Consider the following 15564-nt stretch of genomic DNA (forward strand, 5'->3'; position numbering starts at 1 on the left):
CAGCTAGGTGACTTCAGAGACTCCTCTGCAGCTCCTGGACTCTTCAGCTGTACTTCATCCACTACCATTGAAACGGATCTCCACCCACAGAAGGGCAGGCATTGCCTCCTGCCCCGCCTAGACACTCCTGTGTGGACTGGACTCCGCCCCCCCCCCCTCCCCCCCTCTTTTGCAGGTCCTCTTCATCCAGAATCCACCACTGGGTTCCACGGGCCTAGCGCTGTTCTTGCAATATTCCATTTATAAGTCCCCACGTTAGCCTACGGGCGACCAAGTAACTTACCTCTTCTGGTCACTGGGGTCTTCCAGATACTCACCTCTCGGGATTCCACTCTCTCCCAGCCCTCTGTTAACTACTCCATATCATCTGGTGGGGGACCCGTTCTCACATTTCACTCTTTTAGTATATGGTTTGGACCCAGCATAAAAGTGTAACACCATAGGTGCCCACCACACACTGGGCCAGCCTCCTACACATCTTATGGACAAGCAGTCATGAGGGGGATTTTGGGGATTTACCCTGTCATTGGACATTAAAAAGGCCTAGGACTTCATAGGTCTGCCCATTATGCGAGGGGTGCTATGAAATATGGGTCTAGGTCCAAAGACCTGGAAATGGATAAATCTACTTTACACAGTTGCATTAGCCAGAGTACATAGCAGCAGGGAAGTCACATCCACCTTCAGGGTGTGCACCAGGCAGGGATGTCCCCCCTCTCTTCACTCATAGTTGCACTGGCCTTGGAACCACTGGCAGGCTTCTTGCCGCCAGAGCCTGTAGTGGGGAATGAAAAGAGTGGCGATAGTTGGGAGGTGAATTCATTATGCAGACAACGCGTGTATCTTCCTTCAGGATTACAATCTGGATCTCCACATGGTGATGGAGGTGCTAGACATTATCGGTGAGGTGTCCGGCCTCTGGTTAAATCACTCCTCCGAGCAGGAGGGCCCCCATCACTCTGGCCTCATAGCACTACAACGCATTTTGTTGCCTTGGAGTGAGAATCTACCACTCAGAATGTGAATTGGTGGAAGGTAATCTTGGCCGGGCTCTGGTGGCAGCACGCGGACATTCTGGTCTGCTCAGTCACTCGCACAGATGGGCAGTGTGTCCATCGCCAAGATATCTGTGCTGCCCCATATACAATTTCTCTGCCTTACTGGTCTCTTTGCCCCTGAATATCTTTAAGGAACTGAATTCCTTTCTTTCTGACTCTATATAGGGCTTTGGAATGAAATGTGTGGCCTTACATAAACTAATTGCTCCTCTAGAGAAACAGGGGCTAGGTGCACTGCATTATGAGCTCTACGATGCGGCTGCCTAAACGCAGTGGCCCATGTGGTGGCTTGAGGCAGAACCCACCCCGGAGCCTGCTTGTGTCCGGAGAGATTTTGGGGGGGGGGGGGGGGGGGGGTAGTAGGGCATTCTGGGCTGGCTTACGAGTCAGCAAAGTGGAACTCCGCATTAAGGGTGTCCAGCTAGGGTGGCTAAAGCCTGCTGGACTAAATATCGGACTCTCCACCACCGTCCAGTGCCTTGTGCACCTAACTTGCTGCTGTAGGTGCTCCTGGCGTTTCGCAAGATTGCAGCTCAACAATACGAGCACATGTACAGAGGAGGACATTCTTGCACTCTGAGACCTGTATGAACATTATCTCTTGAGTTTCCAAGAGTTACAGTAGAGCAGCGAGATACATGAAAGCCAAATCCTGACATGGTGGCAGTCAGAGCGGTGTAGGGGGCTTGACAATACCAAACTGGCTGCGTACTCATTACTTCGGGTGCTGCTGGAACACAGGACTGGCAGACGCGCATTCACACTATTTTATGGAGGATTGCTTGAACTTCTTACCTTATCTCTTCAGGCTCTCCGGGACCGCTGGAATTGGTCTGAACCAGGAGTCGACAGATGCAGAAGGTGCTGGTGTGTTGGAGCAAATCCGGGTAGTCTCAAGGAACTCTTGCATAAAATATATTCAATTTTATTATGTGCACCAAATGTACCAGACTCCTAAGTGCCTTCACTGCATATTTCCAATTGTCCTGTTGAGCTGCCTTCTGATGCCCCTGTCCCGATTCAGATTTTTATCTTATGTCTTGGAAACTGCCAGATATAGCTCAATATTAAGGGGGGGGGCGGGGGGAAGCTACTCAGGCCCTGACAAGCATTACAGGCCACCAACTGCACTGCCTCCTCAAACTGACCACTCTGACCCAAACAAAGAGATACGTTTCTTGACCTGGCGTTCGGACTACTAAAGTGCCATGTAGCCGTGGCTTGGAAGGCCATTATTTCACCACCACTACAAGCACTCTGGCTGAGGGACCTTCTTAAGCGGGTAACTGCAATGTGGAGAATACTGCCCATGCAGCGGGGGCAGCACCCAACTGGGATGCTTACATCACTGAAGTGCAGGCTAATACAGACAAGAGACTTCCCTGAGGGCAGGCAGGTGAGCACAGCTACCTGTCTGCCTCGCTAGAGAGACTGGACATTATGAAGCCCATATTGATACAATGCTGAGGTTCTCTGGGTGGCCCCCTTACTTATGAGCACCCTCGGGCGATTTGACAGAGGGCAAACTTTGGGCTGTCCCTCTATGGCAGTCCTCGTTTCTGCTCTCCTCCTAAAATCAGTGAGGGGAGTGGTCTCATCTCCCCCCACCTCCTGTGCCCTTCCCCACATTACATAGCCTGATTGAGATATCCTGCACACTCCCCCATAACACCCACATATACAAACAGACCTAAATTTGTTTCACAACATTGTTTATGTTATCACATTATAGCTCTACCCAACACATAAACAGCCTCTCCCAGGGTCCTCAGGCTTGGAGAGGAGAGGGGCATTTATTGGTGCTTTAAGTATGAAGGTTTGAGTATGCAGTAGTGTACTGAATATTGACGTCTGGAGATGGAATGCTATGGAAGGCTCCCAAAGGTGTGCATGATGCAGAGGTACCTAGAACTGCATTGCACTTAACCTATATGTTACATCTTATCAGACATTATTGTAGTGGTGATTATGTTTATATATCCTTTTACATTTCAATAAAGAGCTACTTGGGGGGGGGTTTGAAATGGGGCTGGGAGGGGGGGAACCAAGAATAAAGTGAAGGGACATATAGAAATCACATTCTCTCTCTTTTTTTAGCACACTATCAGGTAGAACTAGTATGTGGGCCTGCTTAACTGCTCAGTTTTTTTCCACAGCTGCTTTTCTTTTTAGTCTTCAAGACTACTGACAGATACGGAGGTATCAGTCATTATATAACGTTGAAATGGTAACTTTCAACAGCAACTTCAGTAATGTTGATGCTATTCCTTACTTGTCAGAAAAGTCAGAGTAATTGACCATTAACTCAAAGAACAGACCTCCCTGTAAGTCAAATACTATAACAAGATCTCAACTGCATAGCAGCAACTGGGGATTTCCATTTTTGCTGTGGGTCTCATACTTTCTCTGAAGGTAAGCACCCTACAGGATACAGCACTACCACATTGATATTTTGAACTCTTTGGCTTTCAGTTAAGTAAATACTCTGTGTATACATCTCATTTATAGACTTTTTACCATTACACGAAGGGCACACAAAGGGCACAAATAATGGGGACATGAAGGAACCGGAGTAAGACAAAAACTGATAAGTATATTTAATTATATGTAAAAAGATTACAAAACTGCAATATGTGAAGAATACTGACTGACTATCCGAAACAGACAGCAGTTTTTGTTTTTTTTTGTCAAAAAGAATTTTAGAGACCAGTGCCCAGGGATGCACCAGACAAAGCGAAAGACAGACTGATTTTTTAATCGTGTCCACAATGCACCCTTTGGTGCTACTATTAAACTGCAACCTTGAACAAGGTCAGTTGGATTCTCTCATTAGATAGTTTGCTTTAGAAGCTGCCAAATGTTCTATCACTGTTTTGTTTTTTTCTTTTCTTGCAGAAGGTTATGAAGCATATTCCTCAATTGATTTTTAACCTAAGATAAAAAAAATGATGTGCCTTTAGTAAGGCATTTTAAAGTAAAACAGCATATTTCGCTTACTACTTCCACAACCTCCGACAATGTATAAACTATCTGACTCAACCGCCATTAAAATACTACTTAAATAGGACATGGCATAAGCAAGAAAAGACATTTTAGCATTAGTGCCGTGTTTCTTCCAGGATACAGAAAATGTCAAGTTACAAATATTTAAATTATATTCTGTTATTTTAACAAATGTGGAATAACTCATTTATATCTGCAAAGACAATTGCACTTCGGTAGGTAGCACTTTTATACCCAGACTCAGTAATTCAATTGGTAAGCCCGAAGTGGTAGCATTTATCAATTGTTCTACTGTCTTGTATTTACCTTCCACCCAACTACCTCAAAATATTTATCAATCTCATACACTTATTTTAAAATGACGTAACTCACAAAAAAAAAATGAAAAATGAAAAAATTAAAGACTTGTATCCTCATCAGCACGCAGTCTAGTTTTTGTACATTACAAATAATGTCTGAATTAAGTTACTCATAAGCAACCAAATGGGTGCCATGGGACAAACATGCTGAGTCCACCCCCCCCAAAAAAAAAAAAAAAAAAAATGACCACTACTTGTTCATGTTACAATTGTTTTAAGGAATATATAGTTGGTCTGTGAGCAATGAGAAGTGCAAACCTGCTCCAAGTAGAAAGCACTACATCACCTAGGTGACTGTACACACCACTGTCAAAACAGCATAGACTCACCTGAGAAACGGCACATGCCTCATCAGGATTCTCCAGTCGTAGTAATGAGAATTCAATGAGCACTCTGCAGGCAGCTGAGACAGACTGCAGCTGGTTCCTAGGGACTGAAACAACCAAGTCAGGAAACGATCCTTACAATCAGAAAAGATAAATTTCTGTAATGACAAGTAGTATCAGCCACAGCTAACACTCGGAAGGGGGACAGACACAGACACAAAGATATGCATAAACCCAAGAAAACAGTTGCCCTGGAGCCCAAACATATTCACGGGAGATGAGGGTACCTTCATCCTGGGACCCAGAGACCCTGTATAGGGCACCACATCACCTATGGACTACAGGTGACATCATAGAGCCCGAAAAGGATCTAGTTGTCAACCCATAGCGATTGTACAACAGCTAGCCTTTAACTGCACACAGCTTGCAGAGGTGTCAGAATGACAATGCAGGTGCAAAGCAGTTTACCCAAAAAGCTGAACAGATGAACTACAAAGCAGCAAAGGCGATAAACCACATCTCAGTTTTCATGTACAGATCAAGAACTACAAGATTATAAACAGGTTAATATTCCCATATTTTTCTCATAGCAGGCATGAAAACTAAACAAATTCAACCACTGTACAATCAATTAGTCATCTGCAGAAATGACTGTCAATTTACTTCAAGTGGTTACTTAAGGCTGTTCATCAGTACAAAGACTCAGTAAAAACTGGTTATAAAAAAAATAAAGTATATTCTGGCTTCAGAGAAACGGAAGAAAAAGCTGGAATTAGGACCTATGTGCAAAAAGGCAGGGGAACAGAACCTTCAGTTCTCAACAGGGGTAATTCCAGACATTGCAATATTGCCATAATCAGGACAGAGGCAAAGGCCAAGCTGGGTACACTGGATCATATACCATTTGACTCCAGAAACACTGCAGGTGAGAGTCAGGTCGTTGAGTGCTGCAAACATTGTGCACAGATTCTCAAGTTACCTCCACCAACTGATACATAGTAGAACACTTTCAAGTGTGTAGAAACTAACAATTAGCATAATCTAGGGAAAAGAACCTTGGAAGGAGAAAGTAAATCAAATGTTGCCCAGCATAAGCCATAACAAAGTGAAAATGTCTATGCGCATAGGTTATTGCTCAGACTGTCAACCAGGTGGCTTACTGTATTATCAATATTTTGCTTTTACGGAAGCTAGGACAAATTAAACAGTCCAAGGGATGGATGGATGGATGGTATACCCAGAACTAGAACAGATGCAGGAATGGACAGTAACGGTCATTTGTCCCTCAGGCTAGATATCAGTTCAACGGTTACAGTGCTGGCCACTTGAATAACTGTAGATTGGCTGCCTGGAACAAACAAGGGATTGGAGTCTAATTACTCCAATATATAGACAGAATGAAGATTAATTTCGGTTTGCAGATGTATTCATAATAGGAGACACGAACACCACCAGTTTTGGTTGGTAACGGACCGTTTGTGAGGGGAAAAGATGAGGGACTTGCTTAAAATCTTATGATCATAGATGATTTAGCAGAGGAAACTAGGTTTGAGAGATAACTATAAAGCTGTATTTCCTGTCTCCTTGGTTGTTGTGCGTGCTCAATAGCAGATTTGAATGAGGCAGATTTAGCAAACTGCTCTTCCTAGGAGATCTTTGTCTTCCTGGAGAGGTTCTTGGTCCTAAATGAAGGAGTTTATACCTCTATAAAAGAAACATTTTGATGTGCTTTTCCAAATAAATAAGTCCCAGTCTTAAAATACTGATGTCTACTTTTTTTCAGATGTGTTGTCAACAGCACAAGAGTAGACTGTGATGGGTTTGGGCTCCCTCAAACTAAAGAGCAGGTCAGAACTACCCTACAAGTAACAATGAACTAGAACAAGCAGACTGGAAGGAGACCGGTTCAACTGCTGCAACATGAGATTTTCCAACGGACTAGTGACCACTCTGGTGGATGTGTTCCAAGCAAGTATATCAAAGCCTGGCTACTCCATGTATGTTTGCTGACGTTCAGAGGTAGGAGAAACACAGTCAAGTGTTAACTGGTCATACAGTATCAAAGACCTCCAAACCCTGCAGTTTGGTGCTTTTGCCCACGGACAGGGACTTGCATGCACAAGGAAGGTGGAAAGTGGTCTTAGAATGGCAACAGCATAGTTTTTACCACTACCAATAGAGCTTTCCGGCCCAGACCAGACTTTTGTCAAAATCAGACAAAAAAATTCATGGAGACATTTTGGATGAAACTCTGTGGGAAATAAGAACTCACATGATACCTGTTCCTCAGACACAAAACACATGTCATCTGAGTTAGGTAATGTCTGCTGGAGCATGACCATGTCCAAACAGCTGGCAAGGATAGGAGCTGGACAATAGACTATACATGTTTAGTTGACCTCTCATGTCAAAATAAGAGAAACAGTGGGAGAAAATCTTCACAAGAGAAATATTATGATGGCCATGCAAAATTAATTCTCTAAATAACCAGAATGTATACTCGGACACAATGCGCCCTTTTCCACATAAATCAATCAACTTAGGTAAAATGTACCAATCCACCCACCTAACACAACAAAAAAGTGGTTATAGGTGCGAAACGGTACTATGGCTAAGGGAAATGAACAGCAGAAGTGGACACCACCAAAACAAAGACATAATATGTTAAAAGGTAACAACAATGTAAATCAATTAAATAACATCACAGTTTAACAAGGACCGTGTGAAGAAGCCCCTAAATGCCAAAAGAACTAGAGTAACTACAATGTAGGCACCACCTCCAGGGGAGTAATAGGTTACTCACAAATTACATACTTAAGTAAAATTCAAGAATTAAGCACCTGTAAATTAACAGTTAAATAGGCAGATCTAGGATCTACATTTCAGAGAATTCACACAAAGTGTCAGTCATGTTATTGTGTACTGACTATTATAAAAACAGAATGCACAAGAACCCCACAGAATCTAGGTTTGTTTCAAAATGGAGGAGAGTTACAACTCCGCAACAGCTAACAAGAGCATGAGTAAATAAATGCCATGCAAGCGTCTAAAATCACACAGAAAAAGTAGTAATTATGATGTACTCCTGACCACCACTGAAGAACATAAACCCAAAGCGAAGAGAACAGGACTTACTCTGGCCGCATACTGTAGTGATGTAATGCGTGGACAGGGCAACGAACGATGAATAAAACGGTTCATACTGTTTATCGTGGTGTAGGATCTCCGACTCACTAAGAAAATAAAAACGGTGAGTGATATTGAAATTATATAGCAACATTTGTCTGGAAATGAGGGCACTTCAGAAAAGGTCATACATATCAGCAGCCCTACAACTACCAGTCCACTTATAGACGCACAGCTGGCCAGATATCACTCTGCCTCCACCACTGTGACATTCTGTTGTGTGGTAATATACTTCAGTTTTTCGCAACTCTTGTTCACTGGATGATGTAATGGCAAATAGTGATTTTGCTTTTTTTTTTTTGTTAAATACATTTCTGACAATATAAAATTTGAACAACACTTCTATTTCTTCTGTGGACCAATGTGGCAAGTAGTTTTCTAGTCTTCACACTCTCTCAAAACGGCAGCCATTAAATTTCAGAATCTGCTTGCTATAGGAATATTATACAAAAAGGAGAGGTAAATTCTGTGCGTTAAACTGATTAGCTAATTAACTACATTTTACAGAAAATAGCTTGTTGACAACACAACTTTGAACAAGTGCTCAACAAATCACAAAGTTACAATACAGGGCACAAAAAAATCTGCTTGACCACTCACAATGGCGAGTTTTATATTATGAGTTCAAGCTATTTTTAGATCCTAATAGCCCCTTCTGGTGAGTGGACAAAGAACAGGTGTTCTGTTCAGTCAAACTGAATTAGCAATTAACATGCCTTTAAATCTTATTCTTGTCACATTTGCTCTGTGTTCAGAGGCAGAGGTCAAAAGTCAGTTTGCCTATTTGCAATGCAAATACCCTTCCTTGCGACTTTGAGTCCCAGGATGTGTTTAAGGTAGACTGTCTGAACTATGTGAAATGAAAGGGCTTTGGTATCAGGTGTTTCCTAACGCACAACATTTATATAAATGAGTCAACTTTACAAACATTTCAAAATATATTTCAGTGGCTGTGAAAGACCATTTTTTGTACTTGTGTAATAAAAAATATTTTATAGGATGAAAAAAAAAGTCAGAAAGAACGCTTTACTTGGTGATGTGCACAGGATAAATGTTTTCTGAAACCCAATTTTTACAGATTATTGTTAATACACTATATAGTTTTATCAATAAAGCTGCAAGTTAGTGGGAAGGTTTTTGGACCATTTCTTGGAAATTTACTGTCTGTCAATGACAGTGCGCTACCACATTATGCTTTAGTAATATATTTATTAAAAGTGAGTGTTTAAACTAACTGAGAAACACTCCTGCCCTGATGGAAAAGCTATTAGTAACTAAAAGGCAAGTCATGCATGGATCACGTGTACCCCACATTTGGGCTAGATTTATTATACATGAGGCACAATTTTAGTGTATTTAATCAAACAAAAGAATGTATTACTTTTTTTCTTCTTTACAGCAGAAATGCCTAACTCACATATTTGAAGGTGCACTCATGTGAGAATGAAGAATGCCTGTAAAATACAATATTTGCCTAGAATCACACAGTTTGAGACCTCTTTCCTGGCCAAGTACATTACAGCTAGGTCGAGTAGATTATTCAAGCTACTCGATCTGCAGATCTATTAACATTTTTATCATTTTTCGAGGCCTGCAATAAAACAGTGAACCTGGTCTGAAATCCTTCAAGACACTTCATGTCTATTGCTTTTCTCCCAGGCATGTGGCGTTTTATTGAGCATATATTAAAGGCTCTCTGTGGAAATGGAGAACATGATCCCCAAACAACTTGTCTCTACAAAATGGTACTGTCTTTTTCCAAATTGCACCTGAATGAGGCAAACAAACTAGCTTACAAAATCTCATTTCTTTGCATTGTGCTTAATCCCAATGCTCATCATAATCTACTATTATCCTCTCACCTTGCAAAACTATCACTGTCATCTCTCCAACTGTGACTTTGGCATGCTAGTTTTCAGCTGAATTCACTACTCTTAAATCCACTCACTACTGTACCAGTCCTCAACTAGACAGATATGTGCCAATAGGCTCTTGCACTCCTGCACAAAGGCATTAACGCCACTACTAGCATTTTCGTTTTTAAATACCCCACAGTAATCCCCACCACAAGCTTCCACAATCATATTGGCTGGCTCATTAAACATGAAGCTCAGTATAAACTCCTAGTTGAATTCTTCACGCCCACCCATTGGTATAGCTCTCATTCATCTATCATGCACTCTCACCTACACACACCTGCCAGAAAATCTTCACCGATTTGAACATACCCTACTAAATAGCCCCAATTTAGTGGAATTACCTCCCACTTTTCAGATTAGTGTTCCTAAAATCCCACGCAGACATGAACTTCCATAATATTCAATCGTAAGCATAATTTTGGCCTGTTGTAAATATCTTCCAAGCCTTAATCTAACTGAACTGCCATATGCATTTTCTGTCCTGCCCAACGAAAAAAACAAAATGAAAAATTATTTACCTGTGTTAGTTCTCCATCATGGATATTTTCAATGAATGCATTGACAGTAGCATCTTTAGCCTAATTAACATTACAGTACTGTTAGACCAGTCATCCTTGGGATGTTCTTACCCCAGATCTTTGGTCTTTCCCTCCTGTTTTGTTGCTCTATCTTGTGGTAGGCCTTAGGATTCAGAGTACTTTACCACTGCAAACCAGTGCTAAAGTGCATGTTCTCCCCTAGAAACATGGTAACATTGGTATAATCACAAATGGCATCTTTTATTTACCTGTACGTCCCTTGTAGAATGGTAAATCATACACCCAGGACCCATGCTTCTAGTGGGCCTGCAGCACTGATTGTGCCACCTACCTACGTAGCCCCATAGGCCTGTCACTGCAGAGCCTGCATGCACAGTCCCACCGCCACCCCGACTCTGCACTTTAAACCCCTTGCCAAGTCTTACACTCCCTTTTTACTTACATCCAAGTCATCCCTAAAGTAGGCCCTAGAGAGCCCACGGGGCAGGGTGCTATATAAGTAAAAAGGCGGGACATGTATTTTGCTGTTGCCATGGCTTTTTCATTAGTGTGAGGCCTAACCCTCTCAGACCAGCATTAGGAATTTCTTATAAAAACCTTAAGTCGTAATTCCTGTTCTGAGAGGAATGGCTGGGTCATGTTTAGTACCATTGGAATGTTAATAAATCATTTACTGGTGAGGTTAGATTTATTACTACTACTCTAGAAATGCCACATTTAGAAAGGGGACCTTTCTCTGCACTCACTGCACTGTGAGCCTACAGCCTCCCTCCAATACACATCTGGCTTGGGTGCGGTGACAGTTCCACTTGTGCATTCCCTTCAGACACCCACAACACAGGACATTCAGCCATATCTGCATACTGATGGGCCTTCCTGGGGAAGGGTTGAGGAGGATCATACTTACATGTCAAAGGGTAAGGGCTGAGGTATACACAAAAAGGCTAATTTAACCCCCCCCCCCCCAATCACGCCCCCGCATGTACTTCATAAGGTTTATTTGTGGGCATCCTCCACATCAAAGGTACCTTTTTTGTATAAGTAGTGGGCCCCATGACCCGCCCAGGAGTACTCTCTGGAACCCTCAAGACTACATTGGAGCAAAGACTGCTGTGTGCCAGGACCTCCACTCTTCCAGACTTGACTGTTCCCAGGAACTCCTTCTCTGACCTGCTGAGCTCTGCTTGCACTTTGTAAGGATTCCCTAAGGCAATGCCAGAGTGACTCCAGGGACTGCCCGATGTGCCCTGTGGGCTTAACAGACCTAGACTGCGAACAACTAGCAGTCATGACCAGCCACCACTGGGGCAGTGTACCTCTACCCCCTCCATCCGGTCGCCGGATGCTGGGCCAACAAATAATGGGATCGGCCCCAGGCCGTCACTTTGGGTGGCCCAGCATCCACTACAATTCACCAACACCCCACGAGGATCAGTGTCCACCAGATCAGCAGGGCTGCCCAGATTTGCACTTTGATCTGACTGAACAGGACACCTAGGGGCCGCTTTCAACAGAGAGGCTCACCGCTGTCACCTGCATCCGCAATCCCTCCCCCTCGCCTGCCGCTCCAGGATCCAGCAAGGACGAGGGCTGCAGAGTCTCCAGAGCACCTCTGCCTAGCATGAAGCTCCAGCCCGGACACCCTTCCAAGCCGCTCTAGGGGAGAGAGCATGGCCAGGAGAACACCCATATTTCCTTGAGGCGAAGCACCTCCCACTTTTGCACACCCATCAGGAACAGGGCTCCAGCTGTGACACCCTCCCCCAGCTGCTGAGAGATAGAACGGCCGAGAAAACACCCATACTTCCTTGAGCGGAGCACATCCAACTTTTGCACGCCCACCAGAACCAGGCTGCAGCTGTGACACCCTTCCCCAGCTGCTCCAGCAAGGAGTGCGCGACCGCGAACACTTTTAAAAACCGAGGCAAGGCGCCCCCAGCAATCACCAGCACCACAAAGGTGTCGGGCTCCAATTGAGGTGCTCTTCTCCAACCGCCAACACAAGGGAGCGCACGATCAGGAGATGATTACCATATCACCCCAAGGTAAAGCGCCTCAATTACATCCAACACCCTGTGAATGTGCCAAGTCTGGACAAATATTACATGAACTGAATTTACTCTTATTGGTCAATGCTTTACAAAGATTGGACATATGGAGTTTCATTGATGAATTGAACCCTATATGAATGGACATTAGCTTTATGTTGTATTTCAAAGGAGAGAAAATTGTTGTCGCTTTATCATGTAACCATATGATGTTTGGATTTGATGAGTTGTGTTGCTTTTTTTATATGTATAGAAATGTATTATTATTAAAGATAATGACCAAATGAATACGATTCTACATTTCCTTATGCTCGGTTTTCTTTCTCTCTTCACTTATGAGTCACTTGAATAGATTTTTCCCCGATGGTCCCATTAAGTACTATATTAATGATTTAAATATAAGTATGAGTGCTCCGCTATTGATTGCATATAATAACTGGTATTTTCCAGCTCACACATGGTGGCAACAGATGTGTTATAGGGTTATTGAGCACCTTTAAGTTGATACTCTGCTATTCAACAGTTTTTTGGATGTGCAGCCAGTTTAAAGTCATTGTTGCCATGTTATTTCTTTCTATGTACCAAGCCTGCCAGGGTTATTATCTAGTCATCAATCTGCACTTGCCAAAGTTTCATCATCAAATGCTCATTCCAAAGCACTGCGGATTGACAGATTATCGAGTTGCATGTGCGTAAGTATGATTATTGAATGCTCATTCCAAACGTTCTGACTGAGTATCGAGTTGCACTTGCCAAAGTAATACTATTGAGTGTGCATTCACTGAAACACTACTAAGTGGAATGAAAAATATATTTTGTTTTTTAAATACCGTGCAAAGTCCCTTTTTTGTGGTGCCTGTCTTGGATCACTGGTGAAAGAATTGCACAAATACTTCACACATTGCTTACCAAGTTAAGCCTGCCTGCTTTGTGCTAAGTTACCGGGGTTGAGAACTGGCCACTTCAGTTGAGTATCTCACTTACCCTGACTAGAGAGCATGGATTTTGCTTAGCTAAGGTACCTACCCTAGCCAATCAGAAGCCACATTTCTAACAAGTACATTTTAAAACACCACTGGACAATACCCTTTCTTCTAAAACCCAAATGCAAAGGAATAATGTAGCCTCTACTAGGCTGTGCTCACAGTGAATAAATTTGACACTGCACCTTCAAGGAACTCCAGAGGCTGACGGCCTTATCCAGCACAGGCAGGCCAGTTTTCATTTAAGAAAATACAGTGGAAAGGATAAATGACTTTACAGTCCTTTCACCAAAACCTTTAAATTATGCTCGATGCAGAAGAGGGTTAAAAAGGTGAAGGAACAAATGGTTACTAAGCAAATAAACTACAGGAGGCCTGAGCAGAGTATCTGCTCTGGAGTCAGTCAATATAGTTATGTTTGGTGAATGTATGCATCAATATCCAGGTTGTTGCCTTGCAAATATATGGAATCAACAATTCTGAAACTGGACAGCTACTTTTCAACATGCAGAATGATCATTAGACTTACCTGGAAGGGATCCGATAACCTTCTGGTAACTAGTAATCATACCAGAGACCTTGCATATAGTTCTAATTTGTATAGAAAAGGTCAATCCTGGCTAGAGTGCACACAAATTTGCAAAGAGCTGTTTGCTCTGCTAACCACAAGTGTTGGAACCACATGTGTTGGCATGGTTGTACTAGGCAATGGCTTAGAAGGAAACAAAACCTCTTGGCCTCTTGGATGTTGAGTCATTCCCTCACACTGGAATACATGGGAGCTCTTCAGAACTATGAGCGTTTGGAAAAGGCAACACTTGTAGGCTATGTCTGCAAGGTCTAACCTAGCTAGAGATCAATTCATGACATCTTTAGATAATAGGGCATGTCTCGTTGGCACGAATGCCCTCCATCTTGAAAATGAACATCACAGGGAAGAAGCACAAAGCCATTGGAGAGGTACCAAACACCCTCGATGTTGAATGCCTGGACTGAGCACACCTCAACGTCTACCAGGGCGTAAATGCTAGTGATCTGAGAAGCAGCCTTAGTGCTACAATTGGTGGTCACACCTGGTAACAGATGGGTAAGAAGATGGAGACAACCCTTTTGCCCCTATGCTGCTGGTGGGTTGTGAAGCTGAATAGTACTTATTCTCTTTGGGTTTTTTCAAAGGTGAAGCCCCCTTCTTAATACTCAGCAACCTATGTAGCAATTCTAAACATATCTTGGACTTCATAATTGAGTGCTAATCCAGAAGGCAGATGACAACTATTAGAGGCTACATTTACATATTAATTTGTGGTTTTAAAAAAAAGGGTAATGCCTCACATGCATTGCCATGTTCATCTGGCTGACTGGATTTGCTTTTTAAAACCAAATGTGAAAAATGTTGGCTTTTATAGATTTTTTTTTTTTTTTTAAATGGTGTTCAATTACAGGGAGATGGTCTACCATTTATGAATATCAGATACAACCCCATGACAGAGAATAACCATTACCATCCTGACACTTTTGGAATTCCTCTGCATGTCACCTTATGATTTATCTCCATACAGGTTACAACTCACAAGTAAATACCACAACATTTTTATCTGTAGTCAGTCAGCCATTAAATGTGGTTCATCCGTTCCATTTATAACTTTGCACATATGTTTCTGCTGGATAAGTTGTACTGGGGCATTTTACCATAAAAAATTCAACTATCTGAGAATCCTGTATTTAGGCATGTTTACGGTTGTCTCAGTTTTGAGGTATTTGCTACTGATCAAAGGATATGCACTTAGTCTCAGAGTGCACAGCAATCCCTAGCAACAAATGACAAACCATATCACACGTCCTTCTGTTCTCAGGCCTCACTAGCCACCTCCTTAAAAAAAATAGCACATTCACTGCATAGCTGTGTACCGTGCCCGATTGCTGGATGTAATGCATCCCAGAAGTTGCACAAACTTAGGCAGCCTGAGTCAAGAGGCCTTCCCTCAGCTTTAGAAATTTTTCAGAAAATGATTTATAGTTGCATATACTGCTTACTGACACATCTAGAACTTCCAGAATATGCCAGTTTCTATATCAAACTAAATCTTTTTCTGCAATTAGGAATGGTAATCTACGTTACTAAAGACGTTGGTAAATGTTACCT

The 15564-nt window shown here is 42.6% G+C and overlaps 1 protein-coding gene across 17 annotated transcripts in view; it reads right to left on the reverse strand.

Annotated features, from left to right (window-relative positions):
- UBR4 (ubiquitin protein ligase E3 component n-recognin 4) overlaps positions 1 to 15564 on the reverse strand; it is a 1862787-nt gene that overhangs the window by 1820220 nt on the left and 27003 nt on the right. For all 17 annotated transcript variants that reach the window (XM_069240131.1, XM_069240143.1, XM_069240141.1 and 14 more), the window contains exons 2-3: positions 7882 to 7979; positions 4750 to 4853 (exon numbers count right to left, since the gene is read on the reverse strand). In XM_069240131.1, the coding sequence (XP_069096232.1) occupies positions 4750 to 4853; positions 7882 to 7979 (202 nt within the window). The remainder of the gene's footprint in view (positions 1 to 4749; positions 4854 to 7881; positions 7980 to 15564) is intronic.

The sequence above is a fragment of the Pleurodeles waltl genome, chromosome 6 (assembly GCF_031143425.1).
Source record: "Pleurodeles waltl isolate 20211129_DDA chromosome 6, aPleWal1.hap1.20221129, whole genome shotgun sequence".
Taxonomy (NCBI): domain Eukaryota; kingdom Metazoa; phylum Chordata; class Amphibia; order Caudata; family Salamandridae; genus Pleurodeles; species Pleurodeles waltl.